The sequence below is a fragment of the Meles meles genome, chromosome 18 (assembly GCF_922984935.1).
Source record: "Meles meles chromosome 18, mMelMel3.1 paternal haplotype, whole genome shotgun sequence".
Classification (NCBI taxonomy): Eukaryota; Metazoa; Chordata; class Mammalia; order Carnivora; family Mustelidae; genus Meles; species Meles meles.
The window spans coordinates 49,493,877-49,515,023 of NC_060083.1; the positions used below are offsets into that span (position 1 = coordinate 49,493,877).

At 40.4% G+C, this 21,147-nt stretch overlaps 1 protein-coding gene across 5 annotated transcripts in view; it reads left to right on the forward strand.

Moving 5' to 3' along the window:
- The window catches only part of DDX42 (DEAD-box helicase 42), a 40,858-nt gene that overhangs the window by 17,726 nt on the left and 1,985 nt on the right, over positions 1-21,147 (forward strand). For all 5 annotated transcript variants that reach the window (XM_045984848.1, XM_045984847.1, XM_045984852.1 and 2 more), the window contains 14 exons: positions 3,036-3,097; positions 4,446-4,482; positions 5,329-5,478; positions 9,477-9,581; positions 11,381-11,500; positions 12,363-12,539; positions 13,142-13,270; positions 13,877-13,976; positions 14,575-14,622; positions 15,122-15,219; positions 16,054-16,330; positions 17,439-17,665; positions 19,378-19,488; positions 20,772-20,873. In XM_045984848.1, coding sequence (XP_045840804.1) covers positions 3,036-3,097; positions 4,446-4,482; positions 5,329-5,478; positions 9,477-9,581; positions 11,381-11,500; positions 12,363-12,539; positions 13,142-13,270; positions 13,877-13,976; positions 14,575-14,622; positions 15,122-15,219; positions 16,054-16,330; positions 17,439-17,665; positions 19,378-19,488; positions 20,772-20,873 — 1,743 coding nt within the window. The remainder of the gene's footprint in view (positions 1-3,035; positions 3,098-4,445; positions 4,483-5,328; positions 5,479-9,476; positions 9,582-11,380; positions 11,501-12,362; positions 12,540-13,141; positions 13,271-13,876; positions 13,977-14,574; positions 14,623-15,121; positions 15,220-16,053; positions 16,331-17,438; positions 17,666-19,377; positions 19,489-20,771; positions 20,874-21,147) is intronic.

Genomic DNA, 21,147 nt, shown 5'->3' on the forward strand with positions numbered 1-21,147 from the left:
TTCTTATTCTTACAAGACAAAAGCAGTTTTGCGCGCTAATGGCTGTCTGCTTTAGATAGGTAGGGCTTGCTTTTTCTTGTTCGCCTTAGGTCTGTCAGTTCTTTTTTATTGTCTTGACATTGAAGCTACCATTTACAACCATTTATCTTCGCAGTTGTGTTTAGTTTTCTTACGGTGGAGAAATATTTTTCTGAGCTTAGGTGTCTGTGTGATACCGAAAAAGCTGCAGCATGCTTCTGTAGAATATTCCTACTTACTAAAGTGCAAGCAAAGCACGTCTGTATCAAAAGAAAATAACTTTTCTTATCCTGGTTTACTTCCTTTGTTGCCAGATTGGTACTGGTTACTGTTTCCCATCTTGGATTTAGACTAACTCAGATTACCTGCTTCTTAAAAGAGTATACACTTTATAGGTAGCAAAGCCAGAATTCAAGTGCAAATCCCATATTCTTTCTGCTGTGTCATTCCATATCTAAGTTCTCGTAGCACTGTATTTTTGGGATAACACCAGAACTATTCAGAACTTTCATGTGCTTTGCAACGTGGAGTGATTTAGTTCAGTATGTTAAATGGTTCTCTCTGCAAGTAAAGGTGGTAGTGTTTTGTCGTGTTTGAGGTGTCTTATATGGATTTTTCTCCCTCTTGGGATACAGACATTTCCCAAAGGGCTGTTTTTCATTTTATCTTGCAATCCCTAGTTTAAATTCCTGGTTTAAATTCAGATTTTTTGTAATGGAACTTGGTGTAACCCTTTTTGAGTGGGAGTATCCAAGAATAGCCCACATTTTCCTGCTTGGCATTTCAAGTAGTTGAAACTGTAGGAGAGTAAATCTTTTTGATACAATATCATTCTTCAGGGTGGTTTTGGTATAATATCCAAAGGGGTTTTGCTGATTTTTGGACAGTGAGATTGGATATTGTCTGATCTTGGAGAGAGTGTTGTTGCCACAATATTGCCTTAATCCTTGATCTCAGGTATATTTTTTACTAGAAAATGTTAACTTCTCTAGTGTTTGAAGTCAAGATGAAGACTTTTTTTTTTTTTTAAGATTTTTATTTATTTATTTGACAGAGAGAGATCACAAGTAGGCAGAGAGACAGGCAGAGTGAGAGAGAGGGAAGCAGGCTCCCTGCCGAGAGCAGAGAGCCCGATGCGGGACTCGATCCCAGGACCCTGAGATCATGACCTGAGCCGAAGGCAGCGGCTCAACCCACTGAGCCACCCAGGCGCCCAGATGAAGACTTATTTTTAACCAGTGTTTCAAAAGAGGATTTATGTAGGTTTAAAAAATAGGTTCTATAAATGTTTGTGACCCATTCCTTATGTTACATTGCTTATGCCATCTTCACTTTATTTGTAGTCTTGAGTATGCCATAAATTGGGCTCAATTCCTTAAAAAAGTAATTTTGTTTATGTTTAGTATTCTGTATTAAAATAAGTCCTCTTTATCAGGAACATTTAATTAGATAGAACACCTGACCATGCCAGGTTACAGTTAGTGACATTTTTTTAAATCAAAGAAATCAGAAAAACTCATGTTGCTTTAAAACAAGAAATGATAGTGCAGGATGTGTTTTACCTTGGAAAAATTACTTAATTTTTCTGACCTTGAGTTTCACATGTGTAAAACAAAGAGATCAGTGATTATTAATTTGCTTTGTATAACAATTACCTTTGGAAAATGGAAAATACATGCATTTAACTCCACCGCCAAGAATTCTGATTTGGTAGATTTAGAGAAGTGTTTTTCAACCTCAGACTGTCAACATCTGGGGATAATTTGTTTTGGGGGCTGTCCTGTGCATTGTAGGATGTTTAGCAGCATGTATAGCCTTTACACACTAGATATTGGTATGTCCTGAAGCAACCAGAAACATCTCCAGACATTGCCAGGTGTTCACTGGGGACAAATTCACCCCGGGTTGAGAATTGTCTTTCCAAAGTCAGATCCAGAAATTTGCCATTATTTTGCTAGCCCCATTAATAGTTTGATATTAATGGTCTTAAGCTACACTTTGAGAAAGGCTAGTTTGCCAGTATTTAAGGCCTTTTATAGCCATGATTTTTTTTTTTAAGTGACTAGTTAAAAGCATTTTTTCTTAATTTTTCCATGTTTGGTAAATATTGTAGCTAAAAATTATGTGATCCACATATAGCCAAATTTTTAGAACATTTAGGTATTTCTCTTTGAAAAAGTAAGTGTCAGAATACAGTTTGATTATATCAAGATGTAACTGTTGAAATACATAGCTAAAAGTGTGATGGTACTTGTTCAAATCTAAAAATTCTTGATAAAGAAACTCCCCTTTGGAACCTACACTGTTGGTGGAAATGCAAGCTGGTGCGGCACTCTGGAAAGCAGCATGGAGGTTCCTCAGAAAGTTGAAAATAGAGCTACTCTATGACCCAGCAGTTGCACTACTGGGTATTTAGCCAAAGATACAAATGTAGTGATCCGAAGGGGCACATGCACCCCAGTGTTTATAGCAATAATGTCCACAATAGCCAAAGTATGGAAAGAGTCTAGATGGCCATCGACAGATGAATGAATAAAGAAGATGTGGTGTATATATAAAGGGAATATTATGCAGCCATAAAAAATGAAATCTTGCCATTTGCAATGACATGGATGAAACTAGAGGGTAAGCGAAATAAGTCAATCAGAGAAAAGACAATTATCATACACTCTCACTGATAGGTGCAATTTGAGAAACAAGGCAGAGAATCATAGGGGAAGAGAGGAAAAAATGAAACAAGAGGAAACCAGAGAGGGAGACAAACCATAAGAGAGACTCTTAGGAAACAAACTGAAGGTTACTGGAGTGGAGGGGCTGGGTGGAATGGCTGGGTGATGGACTTTGGGAAGAGTATGTGCTATGGTGAGCACTGTGAATTGTGTAAGACGGATGAATCACAGAACTGTACCCCTGAAACAAATAATACATTATAAGAAATAAAATAATCTAACTTTAAAAAAATTCCCCTTTTCATGTGTTCAGTGGAAACGATTCCATATGACCTTTTGTTTCATTAGGATCAGGCGGCTAGAGACATGAAGAGGCTTGAAGAAAAGGACAAGGAAAGAAAAAACGTAAAGTAAGTTGTTTTCTTCTCCCTCACAAAGGTTACATGAAAAATGCTAAAGTAATACAAAGCTTATTCCCCCAAAGTTTGTAGAGAAGAATTAAAATACACGAATATCTTGCCTTGAAATTATCCCTGTATCTTATAATATATTTTGAGATGACAAAATCTTTGCATTTGCAGTAATTAAAAACATTCTTTTTGGTAGAATAGTATTTAGTTTTTCATTGTAATTTTTTAGTAGACGCTAGAGTGAGTTACAGTGGTTGAAAGCGTGTAATTACTAAAGTTTGGGCTTATTGTTCTGAGTTTTGTCCCATAATTAATACGAAGTAAGTTAATGCCTGCAGAATTAATTATGAGTAATGTGGTTCTGTCATAAAAAGTATGTTATCAATAAGTAATGCAAACTGGTTTATTTAAGGAGTGATAGGCTTTAGCAGCAAATCAGAACTTGAAATATCTTATTTTCTGGGAAAGCGAATTCTTTTCTTTCCCCTTGCTGAATACACTCCTCTTAAGGCTTTTGCTTACCAGACACAGGTGGGCATGGTTGGACTTACCGTCTGCTTGTCAGTCAGTGCCTCAGGCCCTCGCCAGGGTTCCTGCGCCACATGGAGGTTCAGTCCTCTCTTTGGTGCTTACTGTGTGTTACATCCTCTTCCAGCTGCCCTAAGCTGGTGACGTTGCTTGCCTTGAGAACAGCAAGTGCTCTAGGTTCGGTGGAAAGTCTGTTAGAAACAGATGGTTATGGGAACTACACGGCCATACTCTCTGTAGCAGCTGAGAGGTGCTGCAAGTGGTCACACCCCTCCATGAGAACTGCTTGGGAGTTTTAGTATCAAACTTCAAAAAGAGTTGAGGTAGTTCTCCTCTGTCCGCAAGGATTTTGGCTGAATCCAATTACTCCAGAGCTAGAAACTCTAGGGGCCAGTAAGAAAATTGCGATATTCTTTTTAGTATATACCTAATAGAGGGTTTTTGGCTTTTTTTTTTTTTTAAATACAGTTTCTTTTAGAAATGCTTTTCACAACTGCACTGTGTCTGTCTTACGGGGTTTTCAAGGCTAGGATCTTTGGGTATCTATCTTCAAAGGTTTTTACTCCTTAGACCCTCATTAGTAATTGATGTTTCTAGGGTCCCATATCATCCCATTCAGAAGAGTGCAAAGTGCAGCTTTCAGAGTGAAGGCACACATACATGCTGAATGGGTCGTGTACAGTGTGCTTATTGCTGCTTTGTTACTGTTAGTGTTGAGAGTTCCTGTGCTGTATGGAATTCAACACTAACCTGTTATAAGTATGGAGCTGGGTATGTGGAACATTTGCAGGGAAGTTTGTTTCTCCGCTTGTTTTTCCAGGGGTATTCGAGATGACATTGAAGAGGAAGATGACCAAGTGAGTTCCTATGCAGTATTTCTATCTTTTATTTTCACCCCACAAAGTCTGTACTGGGGACAAGCTAGAGGTTGCCTTCACTGAAATGGCCATTCCTGACAGTGAGCAGGGAATGTCATGTGACTTGCTCTTTTTCTACCTGTATGATCAATTGGTAATAGAAAAATTCACATAGCTTTCCCCCATGTTGAAGATGGAACTGTTCATCAACTATGACATCAAAAACAAATATGAGCTTTATTCAGCTTGATTTTTTTTCTCCAAAATTAAATGTTATGCTTCTAAGTGAAGAAATAGTGTGGGATCTACTGATGGCCTCTAGCAACATCTAACCTTTACCTCTTTCTAAGGGTTCTGTTTGTGATTCTTATATTTCAAGATGGAACATTAGTTTAATGACTGTCCTTCAGTATTTTTCTTCCCCATTGTTCAGTTGTGGGATGGTGAGAAGGGAACCAGAGTGAGCAATAGCCCTTTCCAGGTTTGTGAACCTTCTAATCAGTGTCAACTTCCAAACTTGGATTGGTCAGTCCACAGCATGTGCTCCACAGCTCTGGGCAGGGTAGGTAGACACCCCACCCCAGGAAGGCTGCAGGATAGACCGTTTTGTAAGTCTTGTTAAACAAGTTAAATCATTGTGTAGTACTAACTGTCTCATTCATTTCTTTTGATTGTCCCTCTGAATACTGCTGTTGTTAAAGGAATCATTCCTAGTATAAGTCTTGCCTTACTTGGTAGGTATTTAAACTGTGAGCAGTCACCTGGTGCACTGTGCGCACTAATTACAGGAGCGGAGACGTTCTTAGTTGTGTTTGGGTGTGAGTATGTTCTTGTGCTTTCCTGCAGGAAGCTTACTTTCGGTACATGGCAGAGAACCCAACTGCTGGTGTGGTTCAGGAGGAAGAAGAAGATAATTTGGAATATGACAGTGATGGAAATCCCATTGCACCTTCCAAAAAAATCATCGATCCTCTTCCTCCCATTGATCATTCGGAGGTATGGTGTTTCTTGCTGAATTTGATTCTTATTTCAAAAGCCCATAGTTCCCTTCAGCTTTAATATCTAGATTTTCTCAATATCTCAGTAATCCTGATTCATACTCCTTATGTCATGGAAATATTTGTTCTTTGGAATCTTCCCATCTCTGCTAAGTGGTCGAGTCAGGAAGTGAAGCTTTATAGCTTATATTGTTCAAGGCACAGCTGAATCGCTCGCTCCTGTTCGATTTTAGGCTAAGAATTTTTTTCAAGCAATTGTACCTGTTTTCCAGACCATCCTTTACCTTGGGTCTGCATTTGTCTTTTAATTGCTGTAAATCTTTATTGTTTTTCTCAGATCTGGGGCAGATGAGCAGCTGTTCCTTCAAAGTGGAGCCAGGAATTATAGTTTCCTTAAGTCAGGAAAAAGAATGAGAATGAGGATATCCATATACTCACTTGAAAAAAAAAAAGTGTTTCATTCAGATTAGATATCAGACTAGGTCTTGCATGCCTTAATCTAGATCTAGGATGGTGGTTCTCAAAGTGTGGTCCAAGGACTCCTACAAGGATCTTTTCAGGGAGTCTGCAAACTCTAAATAATTTTCATAATAATGCCAGCATAATTTGCCTCTTCCAACATCAGTATCTGCATCGATAGTTAAAAGCACAGGTAGGTCGCAGTCCTGAAACCTTAGCACGAATGAACCAGGGCACTGTTCTCAGCTTGTCTAGTAGTGGTTATACTCTTCCCTGCTACACCCTCACTGTTTTTAAAAAAAAGGGCCAGCTTCACTAAAGAAAATCCTGGATAAAACGGTAAAAATTATGATTTATTAAATTTTTTTTTTTTAAGATTTTACTTATTTATTTGACAGACAGAGACCACAAGTAGGCAGAGAGGCAGGCAGAGAGAGAGGGAAGCAGGCTCCCCGCTGAGCAGAGAGCCCGATGTGGGGCTCGATCCCAGGACCCTGGGATCATGACCTGAGCCGAAGGCAGCGGCTTTAACCCACTGAGCCACCCCAGGCGCCCCTGATTTATTAAATCTTGACCCTTGTGTTAGGTTCTTTTTCTTCTGTGTGACAAAATGAGAAGTATGGATAAAGCATTTCTGTTGCATGCCAGAATAGGATAGTTGTCTCTAGGGTAGGCACTTAGGTGTTTGAGTTGTAAGCTGACCTAACTGCTTTTTTTTCATGGAATACCATTTTCATTTGAGAAAATGAATGACTTCTCAAGGGAGACAATTGAAAATGTTTATTGCCACTGATAGGAATTCAAGCTTTCAAGCGAAAATTAGAATTTGGGAAACTTCTATTCACAAACTTCTATTCATGGAGTTTAACAACTTTCCAATACTTAAAGACTGTTGTAATGAAATGGATAGTGATAAACAAGTATGTTTTTTTAAATTGTATCGTGAAATGTTTGACCATGTGGATGATCTGCATACTACCTCAGTGAACCAGTATTTTCAAATATACAATGCATGATTTTACGAGATTGTGCATGAGTAAAGGCTTCATTCAAAATGTGTGATAGACCCATGGATTATAATGTAATTTATGTGGTGTCAGATTATACAATGAAAATAATATTTTAGGAAGTGACCACTTGTCAAGGCTCAGTGTACTATCAAAGAAGTAAAAATCTACCAGAATTTGAAAAGACTACTAAAAATAAATACTCTCTTCCCTTTCTAATTACATACTTTTGTGAGGCCAGATTTTCTTCTTAGGCTTCAATCAAAGCAGTATATTGCAACAATTTGAATATAGTAGGGGCCAATTTCTTTTAAGTCAGACATTGAAGAGATATATAAAAATGTAAAACAAGATGATAATTAATTTTTAATTAATTAATTTTTTTCTCAAAGATTTTATGTATTAATTTGACAGACAGAGATCACAAGTAGGCAGAGAGACAGGCAGAGAGAGAGGAGGAAGCAGGCTCCCAGCTAAGCAAAGAGCCCGATGCGGGGCTCGATCCCAGCACCCCGGGATCATGACCTGAGCTGAAGGCAGAGGCTTTAACCCGCTGAGCCACCCAGGCGCCCCGCCCCTATAACTTTTTTTTAAAGTAAAGATTTATGTTATAGTATAGTGGTGTGTTACTGTTTTTAAATGAATAAATCTTAAAGAATTTTCCCAATTTTAATTTTAATATGGTAACTGTCAGCGGATGAAACCCATACAAGCAAAAGCTCATTGTGTATTTGATAAGTGTAAAGGGCACCTGAGACTAAAACATTTGTAGAACTACTGGTCTAGACTAGAGTATGGGTTATACTCAAATTTTTAAATGTTTCCTTTTGCACAGATGCTACCAAATAATGCCTTGGTATTCACATGTGGCAAACGAAACTAAAAATGTGACACTAATGTGGGAGGAGGCACATGATAAGATAAAGGATGAAAATCTAATAGGAAAAACACACAAGTACTTGAAATAATCATCTAATATGGTGTTTGAGATACTTGACGAAGCTGTCAAACCTCGTCCTCGTGCTGGGGTAGCCCACAGTTGTCCTCATGTAGTGCGGGCAGCCTGCCAGGAGAGACCAGAAGTAAGGAAAGGATAGCCTTTCTGCTTCTGTGTAGCTTTCTTCACATTCATTTCATGTATTTATTCATATATTTGTTATTTTATTCACTTCATACATGTGTATAACAAAAAATAACACATTTGTACGTACAGTTTGTGAACGAAGCAATTCTGCCCTCAGGGAGCTTCCATTCTGAAAAAGAGAAGAGAACTGAGGAAAATCCTGTTGTCGCTTAGTACAGCCTGGTGGGGAGTATAAAAGGTTCTGCCTATTTGTAGTGCTAAAGGAGAACTTTTTTAAAACTTTATTTCTTACTTTTTTGTTGATAATACCATAGAAAGGTAATTTTAGGCTATATCTAGGATTAATGTAATTTTATCATAGACCACTTAGGTGGTTAAAGAGAATCATTTAACCAAATTCATAAGTGGTGATATGCTTATTTTTATAGTCTCAGTACAGTAAGTTGTAAAAAGAGTAGCAGGAATGACTTCTTTCTTCTTTGGAATTGGAAATGCTTAGCCATACCTTTTTTTTTAAATTTTTTATTTATTTATTTGACAGACAGAGATCACAGGTAGGCAGAGAGGCAGCCAGAGAGAGAGGAAGGGAAGCAGGGTCCCTGCCGAGCAGAGAGCCTGATGCGGGGCTCGATCCCAGGACCCTGAGATCATGACCTGAGCCGAAGGCAGAGGCTTTAACCCACTGAGCCACCCAGGCGCCCCTTAGCCATACATTTTTAAAAGTTATGTAAAGAGTTTCTTGTAAAAGAATAGAACTCCCTCTAAAGGCAGAGCTCTCCTCATAGGAAATACTAGAAATGTTTTTAAATGCTAGAGCTAGGTGAACAGCTTATTCCAAAGCATATTTAAATGTATAAAGTGGAATGTCTTTAAAACACTTGTCCTCTAAAATAAAACAAGACAAAGTCAGAAAGGGAGACAAACCGTGAGAGACTCTAAACCGTAGGAAACAAACTGAGGGTTGCTGGGCAGGGCGGGGATTCGGTAACTGGATGATGGACATTAAGGGGGGCCTGTGATGTAATGAGCACTGGGTGTTATATAAGAATGATGAATCACTGAACTCTGCCTGCCTCTGAAACTAATAATATACTATATGTTAATTAATTGAATTTAGATTTTAAAAAAATTAAAAAAAAATACTTGTCTTCTGAGGCCTTTGACTATGTAGAGATTCCTTAGTCTGCATCAAGGTAGTTCAAATCTGCCGTGTCCTTTAGGAGTCTCTTTAGGAAGTAGGGTGGTGTTTATGTTGAAAATGGAAATTGGTAAAGATACTGGCTGTACATTTGGGATGTGTGTCATGAATAAGTGAATTCCTTTGTCCTCTCTTGCTGGTTAAGGCTTTACTTACGTAATATGTGTAAAAGGTTATTTTGCGTTAAAATCAAACTTACAGGATTGACTCTTGAATTCTAGACTAACTTTGAATAATTGGACCTGCAGATTGACTATCCACCATTTGAAAAAAATTTTTACAATGAGCATGAAGAGATAACCAACCTCACCCCTCAGCAGCTAATAGATCTCCGTCATAAGCTCAATCTTCGGGTAAGTCGATCATTAAGCCAAATATTCTTTTTTTTTTTTTTTTTCTTTTAAGATTTTATTTATTTATTTAAGAGAGAGAGCATAAGCGGGGGAGCTGCAGAGGGCGAGGGAGAAGCAGACTCCCCACCAAGCAGGGAGCCTGATGGAGGGCTCAATCCGGGGACCTTGGGATCATGACCTGAGCCGAAGGCAGATGCTTAACTGACTAAGCCACTAGACTCTCCTAAGCCATATATTCTTAAATTAATATTAGTTAGTCCAGGGTTAGTAATATCACTTATCCAAACTAAAATAACCTTCTTTTCTAATGGTCCTTGGACTGTCTTTGATAGAGTAATAACTATATCCTTTTAGGCTCCTATGTCTTGATTTTTATTGTTTTAGTCTTCCAGCTCTTTTAGGATAGGATTGTTTTTTCTTTAATGCAACACATGTGAATGCCATATATATGTTCAGTCAATTTTGTATCTTGTGTTGGAATAAGAAGTCATTGTGACCTTAAAATTAGTCAGGAAGTGTTTCTGCAGTGAGTAGTGTGTGCTAGGAACTGTGTTGGGCAGGCTGGAAATGAAGGGGTAAGAGTCCCCATCATCAGGAAGGAGAGACAGGACCAATAGATATAAACAATATGTGAAGTCTTAGAATATTTTAAAATTAAGACATTTCAAATTATATGTAGCACACTTTTTTAAAAAATTAGAAGAAATTAACACCTTAAATTATGCACTGATTTCAAAATAGTAGTTTTTTTTTAAGGTTATATTTATTTATTTATTTGGCAGAGACAGGGCGAGAGAGGTAACACAAACGGGGAGAATGACAAGGAGAAGCAGGCTTCCCACTGAGCAGGGAGCCCAATGCGGGGCTTGATCGAAGGACCCCGGGATCATGACCGGAGCCTTTGGCAGATGCTTAACACCTGAGCCACCCAGGTGCCTCAGAATAATAGTTTTTAATTGCCAAAAATTTTTGGGTTGCACCTTGACCACATTGTTTTGGGTACTGCTAGATGTTAGTTAAGTGAAACACAGATAATACAGTAATGTCTCCTCTAGGGTGGACAGCTTTCTGGCTTCTGTCTGCCTTGCTAATTTCTGTGTGATGTTTGAACCTGTGAGAGGATGTGTGCATATGCATGCATTGTCTATTTTCCAAGGGTAACCCGCGCCCTGCCAAAACCTTTTAGGTGAAATCCTGATTAGACATTATCAGTATTAGAAGCATTGCAGAGTTGCTACTGTTGGAGTCAACATGGAGGTTAGAAACCCCATTCTTTACCTGGGTATAGTTTGATCAATGTTTGACGGTAGCTGGACCATCATTAAGTGGTACACTAGCTCTTTAGGCAGAACTGAAAATGTAGACAGTGTTTAGTAACCAGTGGGTATAGACATGTCTTGTTTGGAGTTATTTGCACTTCCTTTTTATTTTTTTCTACCATCTGGTTAATAGTTATGCAAAATGACAAAAAAAGTATTCATGACTTTTTCCAGTTCATTGAGCAATATTTTATTTCTTACAAGAAAATTATGATTTAAGAGATTTCTAGGCACTTAATCATTTTAAATCATATGACAGTTATCTCAGGAATATTTATAATGGAGTTTTTTTATGTAAGGCTTTAGATCTATTATTACTTGGGTTATACCTTTCCAAACAGTGTGCACTTTTGACCACAGACTTCTATTTTCCCTTGTGTATACTGAAGTGAAGTCCAAGGTGCAGGTGAACACTGTTGAACTTCCAGTGCTGCCCATTTTGAAGTACGAGTCACTGCTGGGAGTTGTCTTTATTTGTAGGTCTCTGGTGCTGCGCCTCCTAGACCAGGAAGTAGTTTTGCTCATTTTGGGTTTGATGAACAACTTATGCACCAGATTCGGAAATCTGAGTACACACAGCCCACTCCAATACAGTGCCAGGTAAGTAAAGCATAATGAGAGAACAACAAAGCAGGATGATACTCAGTGGCAATGCTGATTTTACAAACAGGTCAGAGCAGTGAAACAGCATGTAGTCCAAAATTACATTGGCATAGATAGAAGATAACTGAATATTTCATCTGTGGCTTAGTCTCCAAATTTTGCTTGGAAAAAACATAGATGAAATCCAAGAGTATTTTTGAAACATTTAAAAATTAAAGAGTAAAAAAAAAATTAATGAAAGTGTATTACTGACCATTCTAAGATGTCACTAAAGGGGCTGGGAAATATTCTTTTGTATCTGCTAAATATCTTAAAAATATGACCTGAGGAAAGCAGTGTTTTACATAAACATAACAAAAAAGATTGGGTGTAGACAAGCACTGCCAGTGACCAAGATTCCTTTGGCTGTGACCTGAAAATTCTCATTTATAACTGGAAGTAATAACTTTTGTTTTCCATTTATATATGGGGCTTATTCATTCCTACACAGAATATGAGAATTTTCTGTATGTGGATGAGTAAGCTAGTCTGTACCTTCTCAAGTGGAAATTTTTCTGATTTTAGCCACCCACTTACATTATAAATTGCAGTCTTTTATTTCTGTATCTCAAGCAAAATGGTCGTTCATATTTTGTAACCCGTGGCTGACCCACATGTAGAGAATGATAATATTATTTGCTATAAATCAAGCAGTTTATGGAAATGCCAGGTATTCCTTGTTATTTTATAGCCAGTGTGCATGACCTATCAGGATATTTTTGTTTCATTGGAAGTGAATGTCCTTAGTTTCCCTAGGATTTCCTTCAGTATGTCTTTCAAAGTGAAAGTTTAGAGTGGATATACTTTATTTTTTCTCTAGGGTGTGCCTGTGGCATTAAGTGGTAGAGACATGATTGGTATTGCCAAAACAGGCAGTGGGAAAACTGCAGCTTTTATCTGGCCCATGTTGATTCATATAATGGACCAGAAGGAATTGGAACCAGGAGATGGACCAATCGCAGTGATCGTGTGTCCTACTAGGGAGCTCTGCCAGCAGGTGCGTGCTTTGTGTAGAATGCCCCCTTCTATGTGTGAACTAGGAAGGGACGAGTCTGTCAAGAGGGTAGAATTAACTGGAAAGCTTCTTCAAAATGTGGTGAAATGTGCATAAAATTGATCATTTTAATCATTTTTTTTAAGTGTACAGTTCCATAGTATGAAGAACATTCATTCACATTGTTGCGCTACCAGGAAACTTTTTGGAAAATACTGTGTTCCTGTGTATTTTCCGTATGACCAAACACATATTGTTCCCTGAAAATGTTGAAAGAGAAAAAATATTCAGGAATTGCTTGTGTTTTAAGTTCCCAATGTTTTCCTCCTGGGCTAATTCATTTTGCTTGGGTAGAAAGGCAATGACAAGGTCAGGAAGAAAAGTTTAAAAGAGAAAAAAGAATAATCAAGACAGGGTTGCAGATAGCCTATTGGTGCTCTGTTCATTTACTTCATGAATAAAAATGTGATTTTAAAGCATTTTCTAGCTTTTGATTTTCTGTGACATCACATTCTCTGGGTTTTTTTTTTTTTTTTTTAGAACTCCCTTTTGGGTATTGGTCAGGGTCCTGGTTTGTTCATGTCATTATGTCAACAACTTTGCAGATCCATGCAGAATGTAAGCGGTTTGGGAAAGCGTATAATCTTCGATCAGTCGCTGTATATGGAGGAGGAAGCATGTGGGAGCAGGCCAAGGCCCTTCAGGAGGGGGCAGAGATTGTTGTGTGTACCCCAGTAAGTATGTTTTGGGTTCAAGTGGCTTCTCAGCCATTCTTGGTATGGAAAGGGGTTGGTTATTGGATGGAATGGCCCCTAAAATGTGGTAAAGCAGGGTTGGGAATACTCTGATAATCACAGCTTGTGGCTTTGGTTTAATTTTGATTGGGTGCCTAGATTAGCAGTCTATTAAGACTGTCTGCATATATGTTAGTAGCTACAGATTCCCCTCTGTTTCAGCTTTTTTTTAATGCTTTCCTAGAAAGTGGATCTATGGTTACTTGAGACCATCAGGAATCAAAAAGAAGATGATCTTTGGACCGTACAATTTTGAGTTTGGTCATAGTTCCTAAAAGAGTATAGTCTAAATAAAAAGCTATCAAAAAGGTCCTAAATTAGGTTGTTTTAGAAGGCCCCACAAAATAGTTCTGGCCATGTTCCCACAACTTTTTTCTAATTTTCTGTTCTTTTAAGCTCTGTAGTGCATAAAGTCCCAGGTCTGTCCGACCCAGTGTCTGTTATAGTCGACAGCTGGAGGAGTATTAGCACTTTTGCCAGGAGTACAATGCTAGAAAGTTCTTGTAAATGCCTTTATACTTCCTGTTCATTTTCTGGATCTCATAGGGACGACTAATTGATCATGTGAAGAAGAAAGCTACCAATCTTCAAAGAGTCTCTTACCTTGTGTTTGATGAAGCAGATCGCATGTTTGACATGGGATTTGGTATGCCTTTGGTACCAGTTTCTTCTGTCTGCATCTTCATGATACTCGTTTTTTTCTTGTCTTTCTAGACTTAGCATTTTCTTTCTGTATGGGAGATGCTAAAAATACTCCTGTATAGGATTAGACCATAGAGATAGAGTTAAACCATTAGGTATTTTTAGGCATTCTCTCAGGAAGTATGTTAGGCTTGACGGGGTTACAGACATTTTGAAAGTGCCTTTGTGTATAGGGAAAATATTTTCTCTATACTTTATTTTTATTCATATGCCTTTGATTGTGGAGGTCAAGGTCTGTGTTTTTAGGTAGTAGATGTCATATCATTTCAGGCTTCTTGCTTTCCTGTCCTCCCAACTTAACCAGCTTTGTGGAAATTCTGAATAACGCATCTTTATTGATGGAAACTACTGCGCCCAGCTTAGCTGGGTGGAGGGGAAAGGATTTCTGGGTTTCGTACTGAATGATAGGCCTAGGAGTTTCACACTTTCTTTAGTAGTTATAACTCCTCGTATGGATATTTTTACTAAAATGACTTTTTCCTAGACATCCCAAACCATCATATGGAGTTATAATGTTAATTTTACTGTTTTACTTTTTCCAGAATACCAGGTGCGGTCCATAGCAAGTCATGTCCGTCCTGACAGACAGAGTATGTATGAAGCAGTTTTATTAAGTCATGTTTATATTCAGAATAAACACCTCTGTACTTTATAAACACTCAGTATGGCAGCAAGAATGATCATGTGGGTACTGGTGAGAACCACAGAGGAGGAGATAAAAAGTTTGAGTGGCACAGAACCTTAGAGATCATCAGATATAACTTACTTGTTTTTGTAAATGATAATCCATGCCTGAGAATTAAATGACCTGTCCCAAGTTACGTGGGTTTGTCAGTGCGTAGAGTTAAAGCACAGTGCAGGGCTGCTGACTGGAAGTCAGACCCTTTCGAACCATGTCGACAGTCCCTGTCTTAACTGCGAATGTATAAAAATAGAAGAAGGAAAACGTTTTTTTTCCTTAGTGAATCAGTTTTGAAACTAAATTTTAAAGTTCAGGTGGGTTTATTTTGTAAAACAAAATAAAAAAAAATAGTGGGTTTTCAAAAATGAAGTCACTGTTTCTTTAACAGAATTTGCTTCACCTTTTAGCTCTCTTATTCAGTGCAACTTTTCGGAAGAAGATTGAAAAACTGGCCAGAGACATCCTGATCGACCCTATTCGTGTGGTGCAGGGAGACATTGGAGAGGTAACCCTAATAGCAAGGCTAGGTTATTACAGGTTATTTCTCATATTTGGGAGACATGGAATTACTTTTCCACTATTGTGAGGAAAATCACAACACTGCGTGCTTATGTATTTATAGATGAGGCAGTGTAATTCATATTTGTTTTAAAAAACACAAGGTTAGTAGCATAGATGAGACAGCTGGATTTTAAAAATACGGATAATTGTTGAAGTCGGGTGATGGGTACATAGGAGGTGATAATGTTCACTTCATTTTTTTGGAATGTTTAAAATTTTACCTAATAATGAAAAACTTTTAGCGGGGAGAGAAAGCACACTTTGACTAGAAGACAGGATAGAACAGACATTTAAAGTGATTGTAGGAGGAGCGGGATGACTTGAAAGGCCTGGTGAAAATGAGTTCGTGGAATTTACCTTTCCGTATGCCCTATGTGGAAAATTTGGCTACCTTGAGAATTCCTGAAGTTGCTTTGCCATGTTTATTATTAAAGTTCTGTGCAGTTAGCTGGTGTCAAGACATTGTCTGCTTTTCATTTTTGAGTGTCTTCTATGTGTATATGAACTGTATTAGGAGCAGTGAGTGGGAAGGAGAGAAAAGGAGTTTAATTTATTAGGAACAAATAATCTGAATTTCTTGTAACACTGTATTGCAAAGTATTGGGGCTTATGAATAGTTAGGTAGAGCACAGTGACTTGAGAAGGGATGTAGGTTTCGAGCTGCACTTGAGTTGCTGAAAGCAAGCCTGAGGAGAAGAGGGGTGGTGGAAAGTGATGTCTGGTCCTTGTTCGGTGCCTTTTGGCACAAATGTCACTGTCCTCTTTTCTTCCTTTTCAGGCAAATGAAGATGTGACACAGATAGTGGAAATTCTCCATTCTGGGCCTAGTAAATGGAACTGGCTTACCCGGCGTCTGGTAGAATTTACCTCTTCAGGAAGTGTTCTCCTGTTTGTTACTAAAAAAGCCAATGCTGAGGAGCTAGCCAGTAACCTTAAGCAGGAGGGTCATAATCTTGGGCTGCTTCATGGGGACATGGATCAGAGTGAAAGAAACAAGGTCATTTCAGACTTTAAGAAAAAGGACATCCCAATCCTGGTGGCCACAGATGTTGCAGGTAGAGTGTAACTTTCCCCGGTGACCTCATGGCCCTGCGCCGTAAGGGTGCTCTGTGTTGCCGCGTAGGAGCTAGAACATGGGAGATGCCTCAGGGGCTCAGTCCATTGAGCGCCTGCCTTTGGCTCAGGTCATGATCCCAAGGTCCTGGGACCGAGTCCTGCTTTGGGCTCCTTGCTCAGTGGGGAGGCGGCTGCTCCCTCTGCTTGAACTCCCTCTCTCTCACAAGTAAATAAAATCTTAAAACCACAGCTAGAGCACTGAGCAGGCTGGCAGAGGCTCTACTGGCGTGGCTGGCCACCCTGCAGGCAGCTCAGACTGTAGTGACCACAGCCTGCAGCTCTGGGTACCACTTTCACTTAATATTTCTCTTTGAAGAAAGAATCCCTGCAGTTAGAAGATACTCAGGGGAAAAAATTGTGGAGCCAGTTAGATCATAGGCCATGCCTTTGTAGTGTGTCTTAACATTGATTGGGCATGCTTCACTCAAGACCGAAAAGTTCTTTGAAGTATGATTTTTGGCTTTATTCTCAGTTTTAATAGTTGCCCTTAAAAAACTGGTATTTTCTCTCCAAAGAGGAGATAATTTCTCAGCTTCAAGCCAGTTTGATGCTGGCTTTCATCGTTTTACATATTCCTGGTGCAAGAGTGAGGCCATGGCGGGTTACTGATGTCAGAAGGCCTGTGTCCCTCAGCTAGACAGCCTAGCGTCAGAGAGTCAACGATGGTGACATTTGCTCTAGAAGGGCAACTTAAATGCTTGGATCTTACCAGCTCACCACACTGTGCACTTGGCCTAAATAAGAGGAATATAGGGTTTTTTTTTTTTGTTTTTTTTTTTTTAAGATTTTATTTATTTATTTGACAGACAGAGATCACAAGTAGGCAGAGAGAGAGGGGGAAGCAGGCTCCCCACTGAGCAGAGAGCCCGATGTGAGGCTCCATCCCAGGACCCTGAGATCATGACCTGAGCTGAAGGCAGAGGCTTTAACCCACTGAGCCACCCAGATGCCCCAGGAATGTGGGTTCTTAGAGGGCCAGCGTTTTTGGTTACTTCGATTTTTGGACTCCTGCTAAAGGATAAAAGAATTTGGGTGTTTTTCTTTCAGCCCGTGGTCTGGACATTCCTTCAATTAAGACTGTCATTAACTATGATGTGGCACGAGACATTGATACTCACACTCATAGGATTGGCCGCACAGGACGAGCGGGTGAGAAAGGTGTGGCCTATACCTTACTGACCCCCAAGGACAGCAATTTTGCTGGTGACCTTGTCCGGAACTTGGAAGGAGCCAATCAGCATGTTTCCAAGGAACTCCTTGATCTGGCGATGCAGGTGAGTGGCAGAGTATACTAAAGATGGTTCCAGGTTCTAAAACTAGTAAAACAATTTAAAAACAAAGCCAACAAGCCTGAGGAGCTAACATAGACACATGACAGAAAAGTTGCAGACATGTGTAGGGGAGTCCTTCAGGGGTACAGATCCGTACTGTAGGACATTAAAATTCATCTGGTCTGTCTTCTTTCAGCAACATTGATTTGAAAAAAGCTTTTTCCTTTCTGTGTGCTAAAATCTGTCTCTCTGAAATTTCTGCCTGCTTGCCCCATAGCACACTTGGAAGTTTAATCTACGAGATGGACGTTTCCCCTACTGTCCTCACTCCCAGTCTTCATCTTGAGGGGCTAAAAATGTGTGATGTCTTAAGAAAATACGATGTGTTTAACTGTTCTCATAAACTAGGTCTAAGAACTTTAATCACATTGATTGCCAATCTAAAACTAAGCTAGACATTCTACTGGAGTAAATCCTGAGTCATCTTTTTTTTTTTATTAAAGATTTTATTTATTTATTTGACAGACAGAGATCACAAGTAGGCAGAGAGGCAGGCAGAGAGAGAGAGTGGGGGAAGCAGGCTCCCTGCTGAGCAGAGAGCCCCATGTGGGGCTCCATCCCAGGACCCTGGCATCATGACCTGAGCTGAAGACAGAGGCTTTAACCCACTGAGCCATCCAGGCACCCCTAAATCCTGAGTCATCTTAATACATGTAGTCCCCAAATTACAAATGGGTTCGGTATACACATTTTGATAGTAGAGACTTATGTCTTTTTTAGAGTCATAAGTCAGTGCACAGAATAGTAAACCCATCCTGCACTTGCAGTGTGGTATGCTGCCCGTGCTCTGGCTTCTGGGAGTAGAGGACCTGCATTGCAGGAAGGAGTAAAATGATGTTTCCTTCCATTTCCTAGGTACAAGACAGCCCATCATAAACTACATTTATTTTTTTAAACTACCTTTTCGAACAGGCCATATCTGGTCTTTGGCTTTTTCCTACATCTCTTTCTGTGCCTTAGGCTTCCTGTGCTCTCAGACTGTGTGATCAGCTTCCCTGGTCAGTGCCTTTCTGAAGCCAGCCCTACCTCTTAAGTATTGCACTTAGATTGTAACATGTGATTGTTAGATATAAGGGCTATGTCTTCCATTGATGTTTGCATTCTGAAAAGAACATAAATCTGATTCATAATATGCTGGCAGCGATCAGGTTCAAATAACACTTCAAGCTTTGGGTACATGAAACTTTGAGTTTTGTGGCTAATTGCCCTGGACATCTGCCCTAGAGCCAGTTCTGGTGAACCTTACTTCACATGGTCTTTTTCTTTCACTTCAGGACCCTCTTATAAGCTCCAAAGTGTAGGTCCAATAGTACATCTAGATTAATAAATGGAAAGTCAGTTCCTTTTCCGCTAGGAAGTTAGAAGTGGCCCGAGTAAGTGCTCTGCACCTGAGGCTTACCTCCTCACTGCCCTCCTTGACGGCCCTGAGAAACAGCAGTATCGGAAGCCTCAGATAAGGGGCTGGGCCCCTGCCGAATTCGGGAGACTGCTCTCCCAAAAGCAGCTCATCTGTGGTTCCTGCGAGCAGTTGCCATAAATACATTGGCTAAAGATGAACCACTGCGTTCTTCCTTCCCACTTCGTTTCTGATGATGTCCTCCTTCCCTGGCCGCCACTTCCTCCTGTGACCTAACCTTGAATTGTGTTCAATGCAGAATGCCTGGTTTCGGAAATCCCGCTTTAAAGGAGGAAAAGGCAAAAAGCTGAACATTGGTGGAGGCGGCCTCGGCTACAGGGAGCGGCCTGGTCTAGGCTCAGAGAACACGGTGAGTCCAGACTGGAGCTGTACCCTTTGCGCCGCTCCAAGTCCTGGAGGATGTTAGGATGGTCCTCCTCTACCTCAGTGAGTTCAGAACCCAGCCTCGAGAGGAATGTTGGGACTTTCTCTTAAAGAAGCATCTGTGTGTACTTGGTGACTAGATATGCTCAGGAAATCAGTCTAGATTCACATCAGTTCAAAGATTTGGTCCTAGAGCAACAGTAAATGCGTATTTGTGCCCCACCCCAGACCTGGTGAATCGGAACCCTAACAAGCCCACTAGCACTGGCCTTAGAGTCTGCTGCTGGGAGCTCTTAACTCCCAGAGTTGAGTTCCTACATTCTGTGGGAAATTGCGTCAGAGATGAGAGGTAGCTTTTCTCACAAAACAGGTAACAAAAGTGCCCCCTTACTGGCTTTTTCACTGCCTGTTGCCTACCTATCACCTTGATTCGTAAACCAAAGACGCGAACTGCCAGTCGGTATTTCTGGAGTGTTGCTGTCAGTTTGGTGTCTCTGACACAGCGTCTCCCCGGCTCGGTAACGGCGATGCGCATGCGCATGCCATAGGTGGTCGTGGTAGCTAATGTTGACTTACTGCATGCCGGGGCCAGCCGTGGCGGGCAGTCATGCATGTTAACCTAATCCGACAACCCCCTGGGGAGTACAGGTCCGCTGGTCAGGAAACTGAGGCACCCCAGGTTACACTCCAGTAAGTGTTGAAACTGAGACTTGGGCTTTTAAAAGTGGATTCAGAGCCTGGGCCATGTGCGGGCAATATGCATGTGCTCTCTGGTGCCTCGTGGCCTCTTCCTGCTGAGCTTGAAGCTTCACAGAATCATGTAAACACGCTTGTGTGTGTAAATAACACAAATTATGGCTTTGGCCATAATTTGACTTCAGGGTTAGGGTTAATTCCTAAAAACATAATTACTGGGTTAAAAAGGATAAGCATTTTTTTTTTTTATTTCTTTCTTTGACAGAGAAAGAGTGTGTACAAGCAGGGGGAGTGGCAGGGAGAGGGAGAAGCAGGCTCCTCACTGAGCAGGGAGCCCAACGCAGGTCACAAGATCGTGATCTGAGCAAAAGGCACATGCCCAACCTAGAACCACCAGGCGTCCTAGGGTTTTTAAAAAATTACTACCGTACCTTTTCCCATTAGATATAAATATTCCGTTCACGTCGCAGCACCCACTTGTGTTTCCAGCATGCGAGGCCGGTTCTGGCAGTGGGCTCTTCTGCTCATTCAGTCCTCATGGGTGTGCCTTTTTCTTTTTTTCTTTTTTTAAAGGACCGAGGCAACAACAACAACGTGATGAGCAATTACGAGGCCTACAAGCCCTCCACAGGAGCCATGGGAGATCGGCTGACGGCAATGAAAGCAGCTTTCCAGGTCTGAAATTAAGCAGTTACCTAAGAGTTTTACGCAGTGATGAGGGGTCTGGTCTGAGAGGGTAGCTGAGCTTGTAGGCTTGCTGCTAGACTTAGGACCTTCTAACTGCTTTCAGTTGTGAATGTCCGCTTCGTGCCAGGTTACCTGGAGCTGCAGGTGTAGAGGCTGGGCAGTGAGGTTCAGGGCCGTGCGCTCTCCCAGGGCCTGGACTGTTGTGCTGTGGCAGGGCTGGTGTTCCCTCCCTGCCAACAGTGTCGCCCACCTCCAAGGCCCT